Source organism: Mixophyes fleayi, chromosome 5, assembly GCF_038048845.1.
Source record: "Mixophyes fleayi isolate aMixFle1 chromosome 5, aMixFle1.hap1, whole genome shotgun sequence".
In the NCBI taxonomy this organism is placed as follows: Eukaryota; Metazoa; Chordata; class Amphibia; order Anura; family Limnodynastidae; genus Mixophyes; species Mixophyes fleayi.
The window spans coordinates 266,967,270-266,988,095 of record NC_134406.1 but is presented as its reverse complement, the minus strand read 5'-3'; the positions used below and the strand labels follow the sequence as shown (position 1 = coordinate 266,988,095).

The 20,826-nt window shown below is 39.8% G+C and overlaps 1 protein-coding gene across 4 annotated transcripts in view; it reads left to right on the top strand.

Annotated features, from left to right (window-relative positions):
• Positions 1 to 20,826, top strand: part of DGKB (diacylglycerol kinase beta) — a 411,208-nt gene that overhangs the window by 151,385 nt on the left and 238,997 nt on the right. For all 4 annotated transcript variants that reach the window (XM_075214066.1, XM_075214064.1, XM_075214063.1 and 1 more), the window contains one exon: positions 13,595 to 13,711. In XM_075214066.1, the coding sequence (XP_075070167.1) occupies positions 13,595 to 13,711 (117 nt within the window). The remainder of the gene's footprint in view (positions 1 to 13,594; positions 13,712 to 20,826) is intronic.

The window sequence follows — 20,826 nt, the reverse complement described above, 5'->3', positions numbered from 1 at the left end:
CGTACTAACCTCATGCGCTGAGTTTACGCAAGCGTTTCCTGCATTTACGGTAATGAAAACTTTGCTTTTTTTTAAATTAGATATGTTTTAAAGTAACGTAGACAAAGCTTCTTATAACTCAATAATATTTACACACACAGTTTACTGGGTCTCTGTTCCTTCTGTCCAATGCATAAAGTGCTAATTTGCACCTGGAAAAAAACCATGTTGCAATGCAGGGGCTGTAAATGCATTTTATTTTTTTGCATTCAAGGGAAATACTGGCAGCTTTTGCATGTAACACACAGAAACTAGGCAGCTTTATTTTTACACTGTGATTTAAGCTGAGCTAGGATTCACCATCCCAAACTCTATATTTGCCACCCCCCATTCTGCAGAGCAACATAGTTTTGCCAAGGTGCAAAATTGCCCCTTCAAATTGCTCCTCAATCTAAATGGGTTTAGAATTACAAAATTTAAGATGCAATGTTTTATTAGAACCAGCAGAGGGCGCTGAATTCTTATTTTTCAGCCATCATTAACTAAACACTTGGAGAATTTTTTTCCCCCTCAATGGAGATAAAAAGTAAGAAAACTAACATATATTTAAGAAAAAATAATCCATCCACATGTTCTACTAAATCATTCCTTTGTTTTGTAATTAATATAAGATTAACAAAGCATAATTACTAATAATTAATTGGTCTTACAAAACTCACAGGGAAACTAATTGGAATTTATGATATATTTGTATTTATTTAAAATACTGTATTATTTGTTACATATTTAAATGTCAAATTGAAAAGCTTTGTACTAATCCAAATGATTAGTCATATTGTTTAAACTGAACATGTACCAAAATTACGTTAAACATGGTATTAATTTGAAGCATATATGTTGACCATTTACAATTGTACGCGTTTGTATTATTTTCTCTCATTTTGTGAATTATGAATAGCGACATTGTCCTGATTGCTAAGCGTAAGTAAATTTATTGCTAGTCAGCAAAATTCGTCTGACAGTATAAGAAATAAAGTTATCAGTAACAATATGTCATCTTATTGACATAAAATTACAGAAATTATGCACCACTATAAAAATAAAATAATAATAATTATTAATATTATTATTATTATTAATCATCTTTGTTGTGCATTTTTGCATTACAAAAACAATTTGCTAGTAAAAATAGATATTTTTTTTAAAAGGCAGTAAAAAGTATTTTCAAACGTTGGAATCCATGAATATTGTGCTGTGTCTCACAATATACGTCTACTGCAAGACACAGCAGGAGAACGTTCAAAGGGCACCTGTCACTGTATCTAGAACCTTTACTGACAACCTTAAATTATTGTAAAATGATAATAAAACAAATGCACTAATTTGCATAGCTCACACGGATGACCCTCAGTATCCCGTCAAGCTATGTACTGACAGTGATTGACAGCGCCATCTTCTCTGATATAACAGCTGGGCAGGTGTCTTGTAGGAATAAGTAGATACCCAGCTGTTTCCTCGGGTATATAGGAGCGATGACGTACGCAGCAATGAGCCTACAGCGAGGAGCTGGTCAGCAATCACAACCTGCAGTGGGAATAGAAGGAAGGGAAATCTGAGAACATGTTTTAGGTGCATGGTGCTACATAATTTGGGGAACAGACGTGCCAGCAAAGAAGGGGGTATGGTGTGGCACAATATGTTAGAAAGTAGGCATGTGTGCCCCAAGGCAGGGCAAACAATTTTTAGCACTGAGGACTTGACTCAGTAGCCTATTAGGAACATTTTAAAGAAAAAAAATGCAAGTGGCCCAGTGACACAGCCCAAGGTAGCCCCCTATGGGACTGGCGCAGGTGGCAGATGCCCACTGCCCCCCAGCCCAGCCTTCCCCTGGTGTCCACCATATTAAGTAGCTCCATTGCCCCTTGTTCCACGGGTTGGGTACACTTTAACGGTGCAGATAATTCCGACACTGAGGAGTACTACACTTAAGTAGCAGGATGGAGACTCAAAGTTATTCCGACTACTCAGGTGTCCATCGGTAGATTTTCACGTCATCGCAACCTGTATCCCTTTTAATTCAATGTGGGGTTAAGTGTTTAAACACTTAACCTGCAGGGCCCTGACATTGTCGCTTTAAATTAAAAGTGATACAGGTTGCTATGACGTGAAAGTCTGGTGACGGACACCTGAGTAGTCGGAATAACTTGGAGTCACCATCCGAATGGAGATCTACAGCGTCGGTTTGGAGGAAAGTCTGATTATACTATGGAATCCAAAACCCGCAAGATCCAACAAAGCAGCAATGACGTTTTGCCTCAATTCAGATCCGAGGACGTGCGAAAGTACCGAGCCGGCTCGCGAGCCTACTCAGATCCCCTAAGTTTGGGTGGGCTCGGTTTTCACAAAACCGATCCCGAGCATCTCTACTTTCTAGATGCACTTTGCCCAATGTAAAGCAAATCTTCAAACACATAAAAGTGACTCATGTAATAAATAGGTCCCCAATGTCCTCTCGCTTACCTGATTAATTTAAGTCATAATGAGGCAAAACCGGACAGTAATTCAAGAAAAAACCTTCAGTTGTATTTAATAAAAGATGTGCTATTAAGGTGGTGGGAGGTAACACTTGTTATCTGACCTTTGCATTCTTGCTCAGTGCGTCACTTCTAAGTTTTCCACCACTTCACACACTTATGTGCACTTCTAGTTTGTAGAGGCATCATCTGAGAGAGGAATGTAGGAGATCACGTTGTGGGATCTAAGCACTCTGGTATTAAAGTATTAAGGTTAAAGTATTTTTGCACTGTGAATGTACTGTGTGTGTCGTAAATGAGAATTTCCTCTGTACCCCTCCTCACATCATGTCACTGCCCCTGTCACATGCAGCCCTGTCCTCAGTAACACATCACCCATCTCCTGATATACTCTGTGCTGCTGGGGGACCCTGCTCCTTCCACCATATAACTCTCAGTCTGTTTCTTCCTGCTGCCTCCATTCCCCTCCTCACATCATGTCACAATTGTGTCATTGTGCTGCTGGGGGCAGGGCCAAAATGATTCTGTGCCACGCCCCCTAGCACTTACCATTTGATCGCTCCTCAGGAATCCCCTAGAGGGGATAGGAGGAAAGTTAGCAAGTACAACCCGGTCAATGTGGTGAGCTGTCTTAAAAAAACAAACAACAAAATATACCTCATATCATCTAGAGATAGGTTGTCTACAACACCCTCGTTTGAATTAGTTCATTGATACTAAAGTTGACTTAAAACATTATTTTATTCACCTTCAGTTAATGTTGTCAGATTAATAGAAGTTAAGGCTGCAGATTTCAGCATGCATTGGGTTAACAATTCATAGTCAATTACCATAAAATTAAAAAGTTAACGCAAAAAGACTCAGGTTTTACACTTGTAATCCTCATTCAGTCGTCAGAAACAACCGGCTGTCAAGGTAACACAAACCAAAGTATGTTATTTTCAGATCCTGTTAATTGGTCAACTAAAGGTTAACGAGAGTAAGTCTAAGAGCTAGATTTACTAAGCTGCGGGTTTGAAAAAGTGGGGATGTTGCCTATAGCAACCAATCAGATTCTAGCTATCATTTTGTAGAAGGTACTAAATAAATGAAAGCTAGAATCTGATTGGTTGCTATAGGCAACATCCCCATTTTTTTCAAACCCGCAGCTTAGTAAATCTAGTCCTAAGACTTTTTCAAGTACTTACTCTCTATTTTATTTCACCTTTTCCAAGGCTTCCTAACTCATATTGTGTTAAGGGAACAACATTCCCGTGGGAATACATTGTAAAGAGAAAACGCCGGGTGACATTTGTGTGCATTTTTCATTCTCCTTATTTTCACTCCTTGGCTGCGCGTGAGAGTGTGGACAGTGATTCAGACATTTATTAAGATGAATCGTTACTGAGTTCACTAGCTTATGTGTTTTTTTTATTTTCTATGGGTTGTCCACACACTGAGCGCCAAGGCTGATATGGTGGAGCAGCAGTCAGCACCTTCTCACCTTTGAAGCTCCCGACTGCTGCTCCTCCATGTCTCTTGGAGTGTGGCCCTGGGCTAAGCAGTTACAGCCAAGGGCCACACTCCCGGTCTGAGGACCAGAAGGTGTTCCACACAAGACCTTGAGCCATAGTTGCCGATATTAAAATATTTTCCCAGGACATTTTGCTGCTGAGACTGTACATCCATACGGGTTACATAAGATACTCTCTGTAGACCTCGCAGTATCTCCTCGTGTCGTATTTACGGAATGCGATGATTGTGCACTTTTTGAATTTAACATAATTATGTTATCTTAACTTCAAAAAGCTTAGAGAATAAGAATATATAGTAATATGTAAAAAAAGAATGTTTTCATTTTCTAGTTGATCACCATAAAATATTTAAAACATGGAACTGTCCCTAGAAAGTTGGGAATGTTGGTCTCTAGGCATTAAATTCCAAAATTTGCAGTGACTCCTAGCAACCAATTGGAAATTAGTTTTATCTGTCAAGTACCAGTTAGACAATGAAAGCAAATGTTTTTTTTCCTGTTTACAAACATCCTTTTTTCAGTCTAATAAATACCACAATAGGTGGTTCTAATTGATATAATTTACATTGTACCAGTTGCTACAAAAATATATATATATGTATATTAACTCAGTCTTAATAGATTTGTGATTCAATAATAAATATAGTATACTAATGCATTAAAAGGAAAGGATACCCCTGGCCACATTGAAATATTTATCCTAATTATCTGGGGGACCAGGCAGCAGTGGGGATACCTGGGTAGGATGTGAGCTGGTCATGTGACTCTCTTGATCATCTACCCTTGGACATCTTCTACAACCCGATTATCTCTCACTACTGCCGAGTCCCCCAGTCAATTGTCATAAATACTGTGATGTACCCGGGGTGTCCAGAACCAATGCTAGCAATCGCCCTCTCTAGCTCTCATTTACACTATTACCCTCATATATAATCAAATTGGATGATTCTCTCATCTGTAAAATAGTGTTCGATTGGTTGGGGAATTCTCTGTACCCAGAACAATGTTTTATTCTTACCTTCAATTACAACACGCCCTAAACACACAATTTAAGGGGAAGACACTGGTGATGGGTGTGGCCCCACTGAGGAAACAACTTCTGTATGAATCCACTGAAGATGACTTGAATGATTTGAGGAATCAGTGGGAAATAGATATTCGCCCTTTATCAGACAAGGAGTGGGGAATGGTTACAGACAGTACTAACAGTTATACTTCGTCATTAAAATTTCAACAAATACAGGTGTTTATCCTACACAGGGCTTACTTTACCCCTATTAGACTGGCAAAATTTCATCCGGATGTTACCCCTAACTGCCCGAAATGCAATTCGGTAAATGCTAACTTTTGGCACCTTCTATGGGAGTGTTCATGTATACGAATCTTCTGGCGAAGGATCAGGAGATGTATTCAGGTTACTGGAATTGAAGTGCCTCTTCGTTCACCGGCCACTTGTCTCTTTGGGCTCCGTTTGAAGGGTAAAGTTAATAAACTGACAAAAATGTACATTTCACAGTTATTGATGTTGGCTAGGGTCTGTATAGTGAGGCTGTGGTTGGCTCCGACGAGTCCCACGGTTAAAAATCGGAAGGCACTGGTTAATGCCACCATAAGGCACGAGAGATTTGTCTATACTAGCAGACAGGCTCTAAAGGAATTTGAGAGTTTATGGTATAGATGGTTAGAGTCTCCATTCTATCCTATGTCATATAGTTCAGATGCTCCAAGTACTTACATGTATGGCTCCCGCAGTTCTAATAATAAATATCTGAATCCATATGGTGTACCCTGCATGTGTAACATACCTATGTATGAGCATTTACAATGTATGATCCTAATGTGTATAGCACATATACTGTTATTATGCTTTACTGAAGTCTTGTAAATTGCGACATTTAATTCTGATGTGTATGCAATTGTTTTTTGGGTTTTTTTTCTTTCTTTTTGTTGTTTGGTATGTTTGTACCTTGAAAAATTCCAATAAAAATACTGGATTTAAAATAGTGTTCGATGTTTCATTATGGAACCCATGCTAAGTGGTGGGAGGGGAGAATTTATTTAGTGCACAGAGGCAAATATATATATATATATATATATCAGGTTTATATATTTTGACTTTAGAGGGGAGTCTTTGGTGATAATAGTACTTACCCTGCTGCCTAGTCCCCTGAAAAGTCAGCATTGTGCAGTGCCCCCTGCTGGTTGCATCTGTTGGGGCTGTTGAGATACTCTGCAAGTTACTTACATCTTCATCATCATCATCATCATCATTTATTTATATAGCGCCACTGAGTCTGCAGCGCTGTACAGAGAACTCACTCACATCAGTCCCTGCCCCCTTGGAGCTTACAGTCTAAATTCCCTAACATACACACACAGACAGAGAGACAGAGAGACTGCGATCAATTTTGATAGCAGCCAATTAACCTACCAGTATGTTTTTGGAGTGTGGGAGGAAACCGGAGCACCCAGAGGAAACCCACGCAAACAAACCGCACACAGATAAGGTCATGGTCGGGAATTGAACTTATGACCCCACTGCTGTGAGGCAGAAGTGCTAACCACTGAGCCACTGTGCTGCCCCTTCTAGTTCTAAGCAATACAGGCAACCAAAACCACCACTCATCTTAGATTCTGGGAGACTGGGCAGTGGGTATGTACTATTCCTACTCGTGTCCATGCAAAAGTTTAGCAAAAAGCATTACAAAGTGTTGGCTCTATGTTGAGGTGCCTTATTTAGCTCCAACCAATCACAGAAGAGTCTGAGACCGTCTTTGATCATTTCTCTCTCTTATTGCCAAAGTGAGTGGGGAGAGGACTATTTTATGAATATTTTTCTGGATTTGTTTTATTTGTTTTTATTTTTAGTGTATAGAAGAACTTTAGATCAAGAAAACAGGATAATGGTTTAGGATGAAGACAAATCATCACCCGCACTGTCTAGTCCAGGTGCTGGTCAGAGTAATTATGGATTGCAAAGCGTTGCTTGTTTCCCTGAACCCAGACAACATGTTAACAAGCCAGAGGGGCTGAGCGATAGAATCAGAGTAGAGAATACTTTCAGCCGTATCGTATGCTTGTTTATTTTATAGCACATCTAGCTTTCTGGGCATATTCATGGCGGTAGCGGCTATAGAGGCAGCGATCACGTTTCCTAATAAATGTCATTTTTATTGCCATCTCCCTGATTCCAGTAACATTTTAATTAATTCATACTGATTGAATAAATGTACATTTAGACTAGTTTCTTAATGAGGGCACGTTTAGTAGAAAGGTTTTACATCATCCTGATATCCTGTGGGTAATTATATCCTAATTATATGGTGAGAAAAGGAGTCTATAACTCAGGGCAGCTATTGTTCATTGGACCCAATTAAGAATTACACGCGGATAATAAAAGTTCATGATGAGGTTGACTGTCAGTCAATTTAAAAATCTTTATAGCAATCGAACCTGAGAACAAGACAAGTGTGCGGAGCACTAACCAGGTTTAGAGCTGCGGCTATCACTGCCAAGTGGCTCGTGAAATAAATTATGATAACATAACGCTGGTAGAATATGCTCACTGATTCCGTGCTTATGGTTCATTGCTGAAGAGAAAAATTGCCGTCCTGTCAACTTATTTCGCTCAGTTGTTGTATTCGGATATACCAGATAAGGAACATTTAATGCATTATATACAAAACACCCCTAAGTTAGAGTATATACATTAAAAATTTGTCTTTAGGAAACTTGGCACAATGTTTGAGACGTTGGATGTTTTCCAGCAAATATAGAGCTTTAAAGTTTGAACATTCAGGGCCTGATTCATTGGTTTACGTACGTGTCCCGACACTGTAAATGTCAGCACTTAACCTGTCGACACGAAAAAAGTCGGCAGGGAAAATACAGACACTTGCATTGTGTGACAAGTGGACGATGTGGTCGGTGGGATTGGTGACATTCACAATGTCGTCATCACATTGCCAACATTAAAAGACCAATGCCGCTGGGTCCGGCGGCTATACCCTGGAGGGGACTGGCTGTATGCATGTAGTGAATGTACATGAACGACCTGCCAAACTCGAGCGCACACAGCAGTGTCAGATTCAAGGTTTGCTGTCGTATCACTTGCACCAGCTACAGGTCAGGTGTAAGTGCCGATTACTAGTGATGACGTATGCAGCTAGAACATGTGTTTGCAATCAGGAGCAACTTTAAAAATGCATTTTATATACAGTACACATCATTGCCTAATAAATGTATTTTTGGAGAGAAAAAGAAGAAAACTTTTTTTCCCTTTAATATTAATATTTTGACATTAACGACATTAAATTAATATTTTTTTTCCCCTGTGCGTTCTTTCGAAACTTTATATTGTACATATGTATTGTATGTATCCTAGGTAACTCAACAAGAGACGTATCTTTAGATCCATTCCTAGTTGAATACAGACGTGCGTATGCCCGATTTTAAGTGCGTTATAAAAAGATGCAATTTACATTAGTTTTGCGTGCCTTAATGAATCAGGTCCATAATAGGTATTTATTTAATGTCTTATTAGCTATTGTGAATAAATAAATATTTTTATTATTTATTTTCTTTTGTAAGTATATCTGCACTATGTTATTTACATTTGTAAATTGATAAATTGTATGTTTCATTTATTTTTTATTTTTAAACATATAGAAGTGATAAATAAAATGAGGGCAAATCCCTAATATTGCTTGTGTATGACAAGCACGTTCATGTAATATTACTGTTATTATGGTAGAATGGTTTAAAATAAATATATTAATAGTTTTATTTCAAATGTCTGATGTTCCAGATTTTGGAGATTTTCCCAGATGTTCTACTTTCAATATGACCAAAGAAGGATGTAGTTTGTAGGTGTGAGCATCTTCTCTAACCCATGCTTGCCAAATTTGGCATTATGATCTCCAGGAGCCGGGTCCATCATGGGGGCATGGCCATGGGGGTGGCCTCGTTAGGCCCCGCCCCTGTCTAACTTTATCAATATTGGCCTCTCTGAACAAAGGGGGGCAGGATGATGTGCTTAGCCCCGCCCCCATCCACTTCACAAGCGAAAAGGGCACGCGGGATGTCTCCCTTCTCTCCCAGGGGTTCGGGAGAACTCCCAAAAATTCGGGAGTCTCCCAGACTTTCCGGGGGAGTTGGCAACTACGGTCCTGTCCACGCTGAGAGTACTCACCAATAAAATTTAGAATGGTTAGCTGGTGATTTAACAAGATGTATAGCTACAACTGGTGGGCCTAAGAAATGGACATGGCATCTAGAGATGAGATATAAATCTGTTATATAAATATATATGAACAGATAAATATGTAAAATATTTTAGTTAGTTTGACAACAGGGGCCCAGGAATAGGCATCTGATAAGGGACAGGGACTCCTTATAGGATCAGCCCGGATTTGATCAAATGTAGTTAAGTAAATAATTGTACAACTGTAGAACCACAATGGCACTTTAAATGACAATTCCCGTCTGCAAAGGTTAGGTATCGTGTCAGGAATTCAACACATTTTTTTTCAATTCAACCGTAGCGTTTTTAGACCTAAGTGTGGGAACACCAATCACAGTACTACAGGAACAGGAGTGAGGAGGGTGAAGAATGGGATGAAGGGGCTATATATAATATACAAACTATTTACACCAGCACAGACTAAGCCAACATAATACACTCCTTCCTCTTAATAGTCTATCTCATATTGGGCCTACTGAGCCCTATGAAATTCATAGACTCACCCAGTGGAGGGGATCTCTCAAGCTTGTGGAGAAGTATACCGCTTCCTCACATGAGACAGACTCTCGCCCTACCACATGTCTGCTCCATTAGAGAGTGGTTTTAGATCATCCAAGGTGGATGTCCAGCCCTGTCTGAGGCAAATAATTCCACACTGATATGCAGACATCCCAAATGTATCACCTTAAGAAGCCTAATTAACATCTGTCATTGAGTAGAGACACCTTAGGGAGTCATGCTGGGTGATGACATCAAAATGAGCCACCTGAGCTAGTATCATGGGGACTCAAGCACTCGTTTTATGATAAGGCGCAATCTATATTGGTTATCACGGGATAAGAGATAACAGCTTAAAAAAAAACACTGACAGACTTAAAAACCTGAAACAAGACAACCCCAAGCTTCACATCAGGAGAACCGTTTGGAGAGCCAACTGTTGGCTTGGTGGTTGGGCCCTCACAAAGTAACAGTTTGTTCTTACAAAATGCAAGGGAGGAAGAATAAGACAAACCTGCCATAGCATCCAGACAAACCCAAGAATGAACTTTATTTTTCCTTTGGGGAACTAGGGTATTATTCAAAGGATGGAGGTTATTAACTAATGGCTTAATACAATGTATTCCAGATATTTTAATGTGGTATGGAGAGACTGAGGACTACACATAGTCTATTTAGATGGGTCTGCCAATGGACACTAAACAAGACTATGACTATGTATGGGGCCACATTTTAATGAGAGTCGAGTACCTGATCCATAAGTCATTGGAAGGAAATTGGGCATCATGGAGTTCAGTGGGCATTGTTGGGAATTTATATAGCTCCTTGAGTGTTGTAAAGGGTGGAAATGTATCGGCCAGGTGGCTGAGGAGCTCAGCTACCTGCAGAGTGGACTACACACACCCGGCCACTGCATATCTTGAACTTCTTTGTTCACTAAATCCTCTTTCACTTTTGGGAGTCGATAGGTTTACTGAGTAATGATCCCTAGTGATGAAATAATATTGTTTTGTATCAGCTTTTATCGTCCCGGAGTGTGTGAAACCACTTCTGCAAATTCCAAGACCAAAGCTTCTAAAGATTCCTTCTACTCAGAGGTTAGGGATGATCAGGGACACCACCAAGGGTGGGGTGGGGGACAACAACAGGCACAGCTGTCCCGGCCCAATCACCAGGAGGGCCACTTCCGGACTGCTATGACTGCAATTAAGGGGTGTGATGGTACCATGTTTTCCGATCAACCCAAAAAGGTGTACACTGCATTGCTTAAGTCAGTAACTATTCTCCGACCAGTAGCCAGTGCTCTAGAGATGCAGAGAGGTGTCACTTAATGACATTTTCCAAGGACCCAAACTTGGCAAAAAGAGAAATTTCAAATAGGAATGCATAGATATTATTACAGTGTTCCAACTAGACAGCTGAGGAAAATGGAGAGGGAGTAACTAAAGGGAAGAGAGAGAGAGAGAAAGAGAGTCTAATGCAGGCGAGAGAGCTGTTATAATGCAGGAATGGGGGAGAGACACTAATGGGGGAAGGAAAGATGGGGGAGAGAGACAACTCTAATGTTGGAGAGAGACAGATTCTAATGTGTGAGATGAAAAGAGACACTAATGGGGGGGACACATAAGGGAGTGAGAGATAGACACTAACTGAGGAGAGAGGTAAGGTAGAGAGAGTATGAGTACTAAGGGTGTAGATAGCAGAGAGAGAGAGATCTTAAGGGGAGAAAGATAATACTGGAGTGAGAGACACACAATGAGTATAGAGATGAAGACACACTAGGGGAAACACCAGTGTTCCCCATCAGACTCCCCTTAGTCGCCTCATGGCATTAGCCCCATGGCCCGAGACAGTACAACGTAGAAACGAGTAACCGCCCCCTACAGTGCATTGAAGGCTGGATGGGAAGCTCATGCGCTGAGATTATAGGCTTACGAGGAGGGAGCCAGGTAGAAGAATCAACTCCCAACCAGATATGGCAGGGGTGGGGCAGCACGACCACAGATTTCTCACCTGGCGGTGAGTTTGGGCTTTTTTCTGAGTCCCTCTGCGTGAGTCTGTAATTTCTGGACTAGGTTAAGGGCTATCTGTACAGTCTTGTCCCCTTAACTTAGCTGCCTAGTCTGTGTTTCCTGCCTCCTTCCTGCCTTTCACCAGGCTATGCTTCCAATCCTTACATCGTAGGGACCTCTGCTGTCCTCGTTTCCAAGCTCAGCCTGTGGCCTCCAGGTCACAACTGCTCCTTCTCCAGTCTGGGGACAAGTTTGTCAAAGGGCAAAGACACAGGCATTATGGTTATAGAACCACTTTTGTACATTTCTTAGATTTTTCTTCTTACATACGCATGGATTTTCAGACAAAGAGCAGAGGGGCAATATTTTGCCATGTGGATCTCTTGCTCATCTCCTTAATGACCAGAAGCATTTTGTTCCTCAGTGATCAGACCAATTTTCACGAGTTGCATCGGGTTCATTGGGAATATCTTTATTACATTTTTATTCTACACAAGCAAATTTGAAACTTGACAGGCATATGTCCCAGTAATGTCACAATGTGACATCACAGGATTCCCCTCTCTAATGTTGTTGTGCTCCCCTCATAAGAACCATATAGTGTTCCGTTTTGAATACTCTAGGTAACAATTGTGGGACCAGGAACTGTTTTGTGTGGGTCCTGGCCCCAGTGTTGGATTCTCAATTTCTGCTTCAGAAACAAAGAACTTGAGTTCAACACAAATGAATTAATATTTTTGACTCAATACCCATTCAAAAACACAGATCCTCTGGACACCCAATCTGATTCAACCCTTATGGAATACATTCAGACTTCGGTGCTTTAATATATACAAATCTGACTTTTTATAGCACATTGAACAGCTGCTTTTTTGATGTACAAACACATCTTCACTAATTAGTCCCCCAGACACATAGACCTCAAACACTTTGATAAATAGACCCCTTTAGGGTCTATTTAATCGCAAGAGCAATTAATATACATAAACATATAGGTAAAAGTAGTTCATTTAAAAGAAAAACACAGCGCGAGAAACATTTAGACACAAAACAAAGAGACCTTCATCTTTAACTTGCTTAAAGGAATAATGATATTCTGGTAAAAGTTGACTTTGTGAGAAATGCCGAACTGCTGTTTGTAAGCAAAATATTTTCATGTATGTGAGTTTATCTTATATTTGGGTGGTCGATTTACCAAACATTCATAGCATTATTAAGTATGGATGTGCTAACTTAAAGAGGCACAGGTTCGGAGCATTTACCCTATCAGTAGGGTACCCCACACCCCCACAATCATACCCTACCACCAGCCCATCCATGTCTTCTTTCTTTATGTAGATTGGGACAACATCTTCCCCTCTTGGGAGTGTGGCCCTAGGCTGTGGCATCCTAGCCCAGCTCCGCACTCCCAACCAATATGGCGGATCAGGAGCTGCAGCCAATCCATGTCAGTGGTCAAACTACGGTGAAAATAAAGACACTGAATGAGTGGTTTATAGCTGTGTTCTGTGATTCCCAGCCAGATATTTGTATTATCAATCAGAGTTTGATTTCGCTACTAAACGAAGCTGATCTCATGATACAATTGCATCTAATGTACAGAGTGCTGTAGATTTGTGTCACAACACAGGGCAATGACAATACACCACCTACATATATCAAAGCACAAAGAAAGTAGAAAGAAAAAGCAATGTACGGCTGGTACAACCCAATTGGTTAGAGTCATATTAAAGTGGTCGATCCTTTCAAATCTTATGTTGGCAATATTTCAGTCGGGTAATAAATGTTTTATGCTTCTGTGTGTGTTCTTTTGAAGGAGCGGCAGTCAACGGTGAAGAGGGAAAAGAATGGTTCTCAGCAGGGGAATAAACCGGGAGAAAGGACAAAGATGCAAAGAGCGAATTCTGTCACGGTGGACGGGCAAGGTCTTCAGGTTCGGATATGTCATTTTTATATTCTTGTTTTAATGCTATTGAACAATCATCTGCTTCTTTTATGCTTCTGTAACTGTTAAAATTACGCTCGTAGCCCAAGCTCTAGACAGCAGAATTCCGTAGTTTGAGGCTTGGTAGAACCCTGGGTACTTCCACGGTAGGTTTGAATTTATGTCACCTATAGACAAACCGAAGGGGGGGGGGGGTTTCTAGTGCCTGGAAAACCCCCCTCCAAGCCCTGGGGCACTGTATAATTGAGGTGGCTTGACCCTGCCCACGCTTCACACTGGTGTGCTTGAAAGTTTGCCCCTGTCACCGGTAGTTATTAAGAGATCATCATCATCATCATCTATTTATATAGCGAAACTAATTTCACAGCGCTGTAGAGAAAACTAACTCACATCAGTCCCTGCCCCATTGGAGCTTACAGTCTAAATTCCCTAACATACACACACAGACAGAGGGAGAATAAGGTAAATTTAAAAGCAGCCAATTAGCCTACTAGTATGTTATTGGAGTGTGGGAGGAAACCGGAGCACCCAGAGGAAACCCACACAAACAGTTGTTTTATTTGATACTCAACACAATTCATTCAGGGTTTTTCTATAAATTAAATTCAAGAAAGAACTGAGACAAAAGTTGTAAAGATTGAGACTATATTCTATAAAACAGAGGGACATTTGTTTAATCTATAATTTCTAAACACATAAAAAAACTATTTTTAAGAACATATTTTACCATGAATTATTTTTTAATTAATTTAAAGGTCATTGTCATAAAACATTTAGTACATCACATATTTTGTTTACTGTATTAATATTTGTTTTATTTATTAAAAACCTGTTTAGCCGCCCAATTGTTAATGTCACTTTCATTATAGAGTATCGTTGTTAGTGTACTTTTTTATTTTATTTTTAACTCACATTATACATCTGCTCTCTAATAATAGGTTTGTTTTTGGTAGTAAGCTAATGATTCTGTTATAAGAATCTGGGTTACAAATTAAAACTGTTAACATAAGGTAAAAAGTAGAGAACTGGGATCATATGTATATATAAATTTTAGTTGTATGTATACATACATATAATCTCACTTCTGGAGCAAAATTAGCTATAATTCTGTAACATTTGTGTGTGACAAATAAGGGACTTACGCGTTTCTGTATAAGCGACTTGTTTCACAACACCACAAATGAAGGGAACCACTGGATGAAAACCAAGCCCATTCTATTGCGTTAGGATACATTTTCTCTTCCATAACTCACAATGATTGTAAAATAGTGTAACTGGTCATAGATTATGACTACTATTATTATTATTATTATTATTATTACCATTTATTTATATAGCGCCACTAATTCCGCAGCGCTGTACAGAGAACTCACTCACATCAGTCCCTGCCCCATTGGGGCTTACAGTCTAAATTTCCTAACATACACACTCACACACACACACACACACACACAGACAGAGAGAAATACTAGGGTCAATTTGTTAGCAGCCAATTAACCTACCAGTTTTGGAGTGTGGGAGGAAAACGGAGCACCCGGAGGAAAACCAAGCAAACACGGGGAGAACATACAAACTCCACATAGATAGGGCCATGGTCGGGAATTGAACTCATGACGCAGAGGTGCTAACCACTTAGCCACAACGAGAGTATGACTACTAAAGCCCACCTCCCCTCCAACTCTAAATGGCTAATGATGACAAATAGAGAGTTTCAGGCAATATCTACAACTGGACCTAGAGAAGATAAAATCGATGCCTGAGAAGAGATCATTTTCAAGCATAGCTAATACACTTGGCTTTTGGGGAAGAGTATATGTATGTGCTACAAACACAGAGACCTCCACCTAATGAACCAAGAAAAAGTGATTCTTCGCTGTCCAGTGCTTCGGAATGGTGTTTACAGGTGCTGGGTCTCGATGGTCATGGTAGTGTTGTACGGGAGCTAGAGGTTTGTGGGTGGGGAGGGAGTAGAGTAGAAGTAAGGCGATTAATGGTGTGGACTGCTGAGTGGTGTAAGAAATCATAACATGGCTGGTGGAATAAAGTAGTTTGTATAATTAGGAATGCTGATATGTCAAATACAACTTTGAATAATGGATTTAGGGAAATAATATAAGTGATTGCATGAAAGATGAAGGAGGAATAAAGTTCTCAATATGGGTGGTCCTGGGAGACAGTCAGGTAGTGTGGCTGATATTTGGTTAAAACAAGGGGGTGAATAAGTGTGAAGAAATATAAGACAATATGTGGGTCAAGGAGTGGGCAGAAAGAGTGGATGAAATACTGTGACGAGAGGGTGAAGGGAGAATGGATAGGATGAAATGAATATGTATGTTTAAGGTATTGGGGGGGCTAAGAGCAAAGGTTAATCAGGATATGTTATGGATCTTTCTGTTTAGGGACTGAGGGGCAAGGGGAATAAATGAATGAACAACTGGAGGTAATCTATACAATGTAGGAGATAGAAATGTGGTTACAGATATGTGTAGTAATTTAAATAGCGGATGAGTAAGAAGTAGAAGCAGGTGGTTGTACATAGACGAAGAAGATAAATACTGCTGTTAAAAAGAAAGGAACAGAGAATTAAGAATTCAGCAACAATAAATATCTACACTTCTCCGTCACCCTCCATTATCCAGGAGGACTCCGCATTTTTACAGAGGGACATTTATTAGTGGTTGTCTCCAGGGTTTACAACCAACCGCGACAAATTCTACTCCCTTCTATTTGCTCATTTGCACAGTTTGTCATCGGCTTTTAGGAAGGTCTCAGAGGACAAAATGGGAAACAGCTAAAAAGTTTAAAGCTTATTAAAATTGAAGCTTTTCTGCAATAAATGTTTGGCATTGCTACACGTTAGCTACACAGGATAAGTATGTGTATGTGTATATTTTATTATCATGTCTTCCAAAACCAATTTTCTCTACCTGTATATCTGCTATTAATCCAGGGATATTGGTACATAGTCCTAGAGATATCAGGAGCGATTTGCATGTGTCTGTCAACAGGCATGGATTAAATCTCTATTTTGTAGTCTTGTGATAAAATGATACTTATACAGATGAAAGGAAAATTATTGTGCAGCACTGTGGAATATACGATGTACATATCTGTATATAAACACATGCAAACAGGCACACACCCACTTATAAATTGCAGAAAATATAAATGTCTCCCAGAATATGCTGTTACACTTAAGGGAAAAAACCTGGAAAGGTTAATTTAGTAACCGAGGGACCGATTCATCTTGGCCGTCGATTCATTTGCGCGTCGTAACTTACACCAAACACAACTGCATGCAATTCATACCCAAACACAACTGACACTTACAACTGCCTTCGGCTTGAAGGGCGGAAAGGGGGTGCGAAGGGGTGGATGGGCGTAGGCAATGTACAGTAAGGGTGTGCCGAGGGCGTGCCTACGCAGATTGCCACCGTCTCAAGTTCTGGGCATTATCTATGTGTTTTTTAGCAGTATTATTTGCACCAGGTACTGGCCAGGTGTAAGTGCCGACTGATAGTAATGACTACACGTATGTATGGCAGAACATGCAAGTAGGAGAAACTATAAAAATGCAATTTATGTACAGTACACATTAACAACATCCTGATTTATGTATTTCATGCAAAAATTAAAAAACATATTTTTATTAACGGTTACTTTATTACGAGTTGTTCATTTATTTTATAAAATAATTTTTGTGCATGCGTTCTGATGGGACGTTGTCTTGAGATCCACTTGTGTTTGAATACAGGAGTACATGTGTACAAGTTGGGTGCGCTATTCTAAACGCAAACTGCGCTCACATTGTGTTTGAAGATAAATCAGGCCCCGATGTACGCCACAAGTGTCTCATGAAAGTTTATTTATAGCCATGTACATATTTCCATGGAGCTATGCATTGATTTAAAAGGCAACATTGAATGTTACAGAACGACTGACAGGTTGATGGACGTTCCTCACGGCTGCAGGATAGTCTCAATGATGGCCCTAAATATGATCAAGATCAGTGATAGGCAACATGATACACCATGGTGCAGCCCTCTAATCTTCAAACGGCCCACTGATTACTTTCAATCTCAGTAATAAGTACAGCAATACATTTAATCAGAGAAAAAGACACATATCTGTAATAACAAATCAGCAGACATTTTATACAAGTGTTACAAGCAATAAGAAACAAATCAAGCAGGAAGGAGCTGGGGGCCGCAGGTGAAGACTAAGAGGGACGTTTGCGGCCCTAGGGCCAGCTCTTACCCATCACTGCTCTAAATAAGCAGGACGTTCAGATTAAGAATCTTTGAAGACTCTACTGATTTTGAAGGGTCCCGCAACATTTTTATACCACAGAAAATGGCGTTAAAAGAAGAGTAAATGAGGGTCAAACAAAACAAGCAGTATATAGTAAAAAGAAAGAAGTATGTCATGCTTATTGCACATAAATCATAGGCAAACCGAGGTGGGGGGGGGGTATTCCTAGCGCCTAGAAATCCCCCTCCAAGCCTGGGGCACTGTATAATTGAGATGGCTGGACCCTGCTCCCGCTTCACACAGCTCTGCTTGAAAAGGGAGAGCTGCGTGCACCTAACAGTAGAGCACACAGCATTGCCCGTGTATATTATATTGATAGGAAGAGTTGGAGAGCAGCCAAGCACTGTCTAAAATTATAGCCATGCCCCCATGCATGATGGCCACGCCCACTGGCGGAGTGGTATGGAAACCCCCCTCTACAAATCCTGCGTTTGCTCCTGTCATTTGTTTTTGTCACAATGCCTCAATGTAAATAGTTGCATAAGATGCATAACAAGTTGTTGCATAATATAGTAGTGCTTTATAAATAAAGGATAATAATAGTAATAATATTAATAATTAATAATTCTTAGTAGGCAAAACAAGCACACTGGAAAGCTTTCCATAGCTCTCAGATGAGATCTACTATAGAGCTATGTAGATACTTAGTCCTCCAGTGTCGAGAGCTGTAGTGTAACAAGTTGTCAGGTTCCAGGTGGTGGTGGGGAGCTTATTTGCTACATTTCGGGGTCAGCTTTAATTAACGGTACTAAAGGTGATGTTGTTCTTTAATAAACTAAGATGTGAATCCATAAAAAGGAAAAGAGTGTTACTTGTAAAGCAGGGTCAGGTCAGTGAAAAGGCAAAGTAAGAAATAATAGCACTTTTCTCTTTCGATTAAGCACTGATAGAACATCTAAGGGACAATAGCTCAGGCTGAAGGTTGACATATTGGATAATGCAGCAAATTATCTAGACATTATGATAACATCCACTATTCAGCCGCAAGTGCGAGGCTCTAATTATGAGGCAGTAAAATTTGATGGTTTTGGCAAAATCTCCCGGTCCTTGTTTGGCAACGACATGCTAAGTGCAGCGAGTACAAGCATTTATTGCAATTAATGTCTCGTCAAAAATTTTATAGCAGATTTAAATACTGATATCTACAGCTCTAATACAAGTCATTGTCTTCTAATCAGATAAGTGCTGCACTGCAGGAGTCTCGTACTAACAGAGCAATATTACTTAAGTGTCTGCCTAAATTTTCTTATTACAGCCCCCCTTATTCCTGTGACTGTCCCCCTTCTTCATATGCCTGTCCACGCTATTTTATGTCTGTCTCCTTATCACCTGTTATCACCTGTCTATTTGCCTATTTCAGCCCTGAGTCACTACGGCATAAAAAAGGAGTAAATGTTCTCTGGGACAAACCATGTTACAATGCAAGGGGTGTAAATTAGTTTATTATTCTACACATAAGTTAAATACTGGCTGTTTTTTTTATGTAACACACAAATACTTGATAGCTTTATTTTTACACACATCTGTCCCAACATTTAAAATGTACCTCCCTCTCCAATGCAACATGGTTTTGCCCAGGTGCAGAGTTACTCCTTTTTTATGCTTTGCTCTCCTTAATGACTCGGGCCCTTCATGTCTACCCCCCATATCTCATGTATGTTTCCCCTATTCTAATTTCTGCCCCCCTTATCTCATGTCTCTTGCCTTTATTATTTGTCTACCCCCCTTATCTCATGTATGTTTCTCCTAATTCATTCTTGCCCCCCTTATCTCATGTCTGCAAGGATAAAAAGTGCCTAGTGGGACTATATGATCCCGTCACACAGCAATGTTGGTAAGGGAGTTAGAGGGGTGTTTGAGTATAGAAAGAACACATGTAAGTCTTGTGTGAACTGTTTTGAGGGGTGAAGTGGTGGTAATAGGGTAAAATAGCCTAAATTGTTTGAAAGGGAGTTTGAGGAATTTGATAAGCTTGCTCGAAAAAGTGGGAATATTACTCAATTACCCAAATCACAGTTTCCACCTGTGATTCTAATTTGTCGCCCTGAAAACTATAAATTGTGATGCACCTCGCCCAGTATTTAAAATTCAAGTGTGTCTTTTCACAAAGCAAGGAACACCCCTTAAATAAACACCCTTGATAAAATTGTAGTATTTATAACAAATAAAGCATTTGCACTTAGTATCTTATGAAATCTAGCTTCCATTTGTCACAGAATATTTCCTTGTACCAAATTAATATATTGTTACATCGATCATGGTAAATGGTTCACTATTTATCATGAACTATAGCGCTCTTATAGTTCTTCTGAGTCCTCCTGGGAGGTTTGATTTAGGGATTCTAAATCCTCTGTTTTGCAGTGTATTACTTTTGATTGTTAATAGACTGTTCACCGATGGATGTTTTTTCTTTGGAAAAATTTCGGCAAAACGGGACAAGTTGTGGAATCTTTGAGTCGATTCATCCATCTCTACTGGAGAGCAGTGTGTCTGAAAGAGCCAATATCCAAAAACACTGTAAGAAATTTCAGACAGCAACTGATTGGCTCGTCGCTGTCATACCGCGGTTCTCAAACTTGCTTTTTTTTTTGCTTGCAGTGAGTTGGATCTGAGCACTGAACTTTCTGTACTATTTAATTAGAAAAAAATATTCATCATTATTTTTCATGCATTATTTTGATTCATCTCCTTTTTCCGTACAATATGTTGCTTTGTAACTTATTTCTGCCTTTAGATATTACTGTTACCGTCATTGGCTAGGAAAAGGTTTAACCTGTTGTAAAATGTGCAGA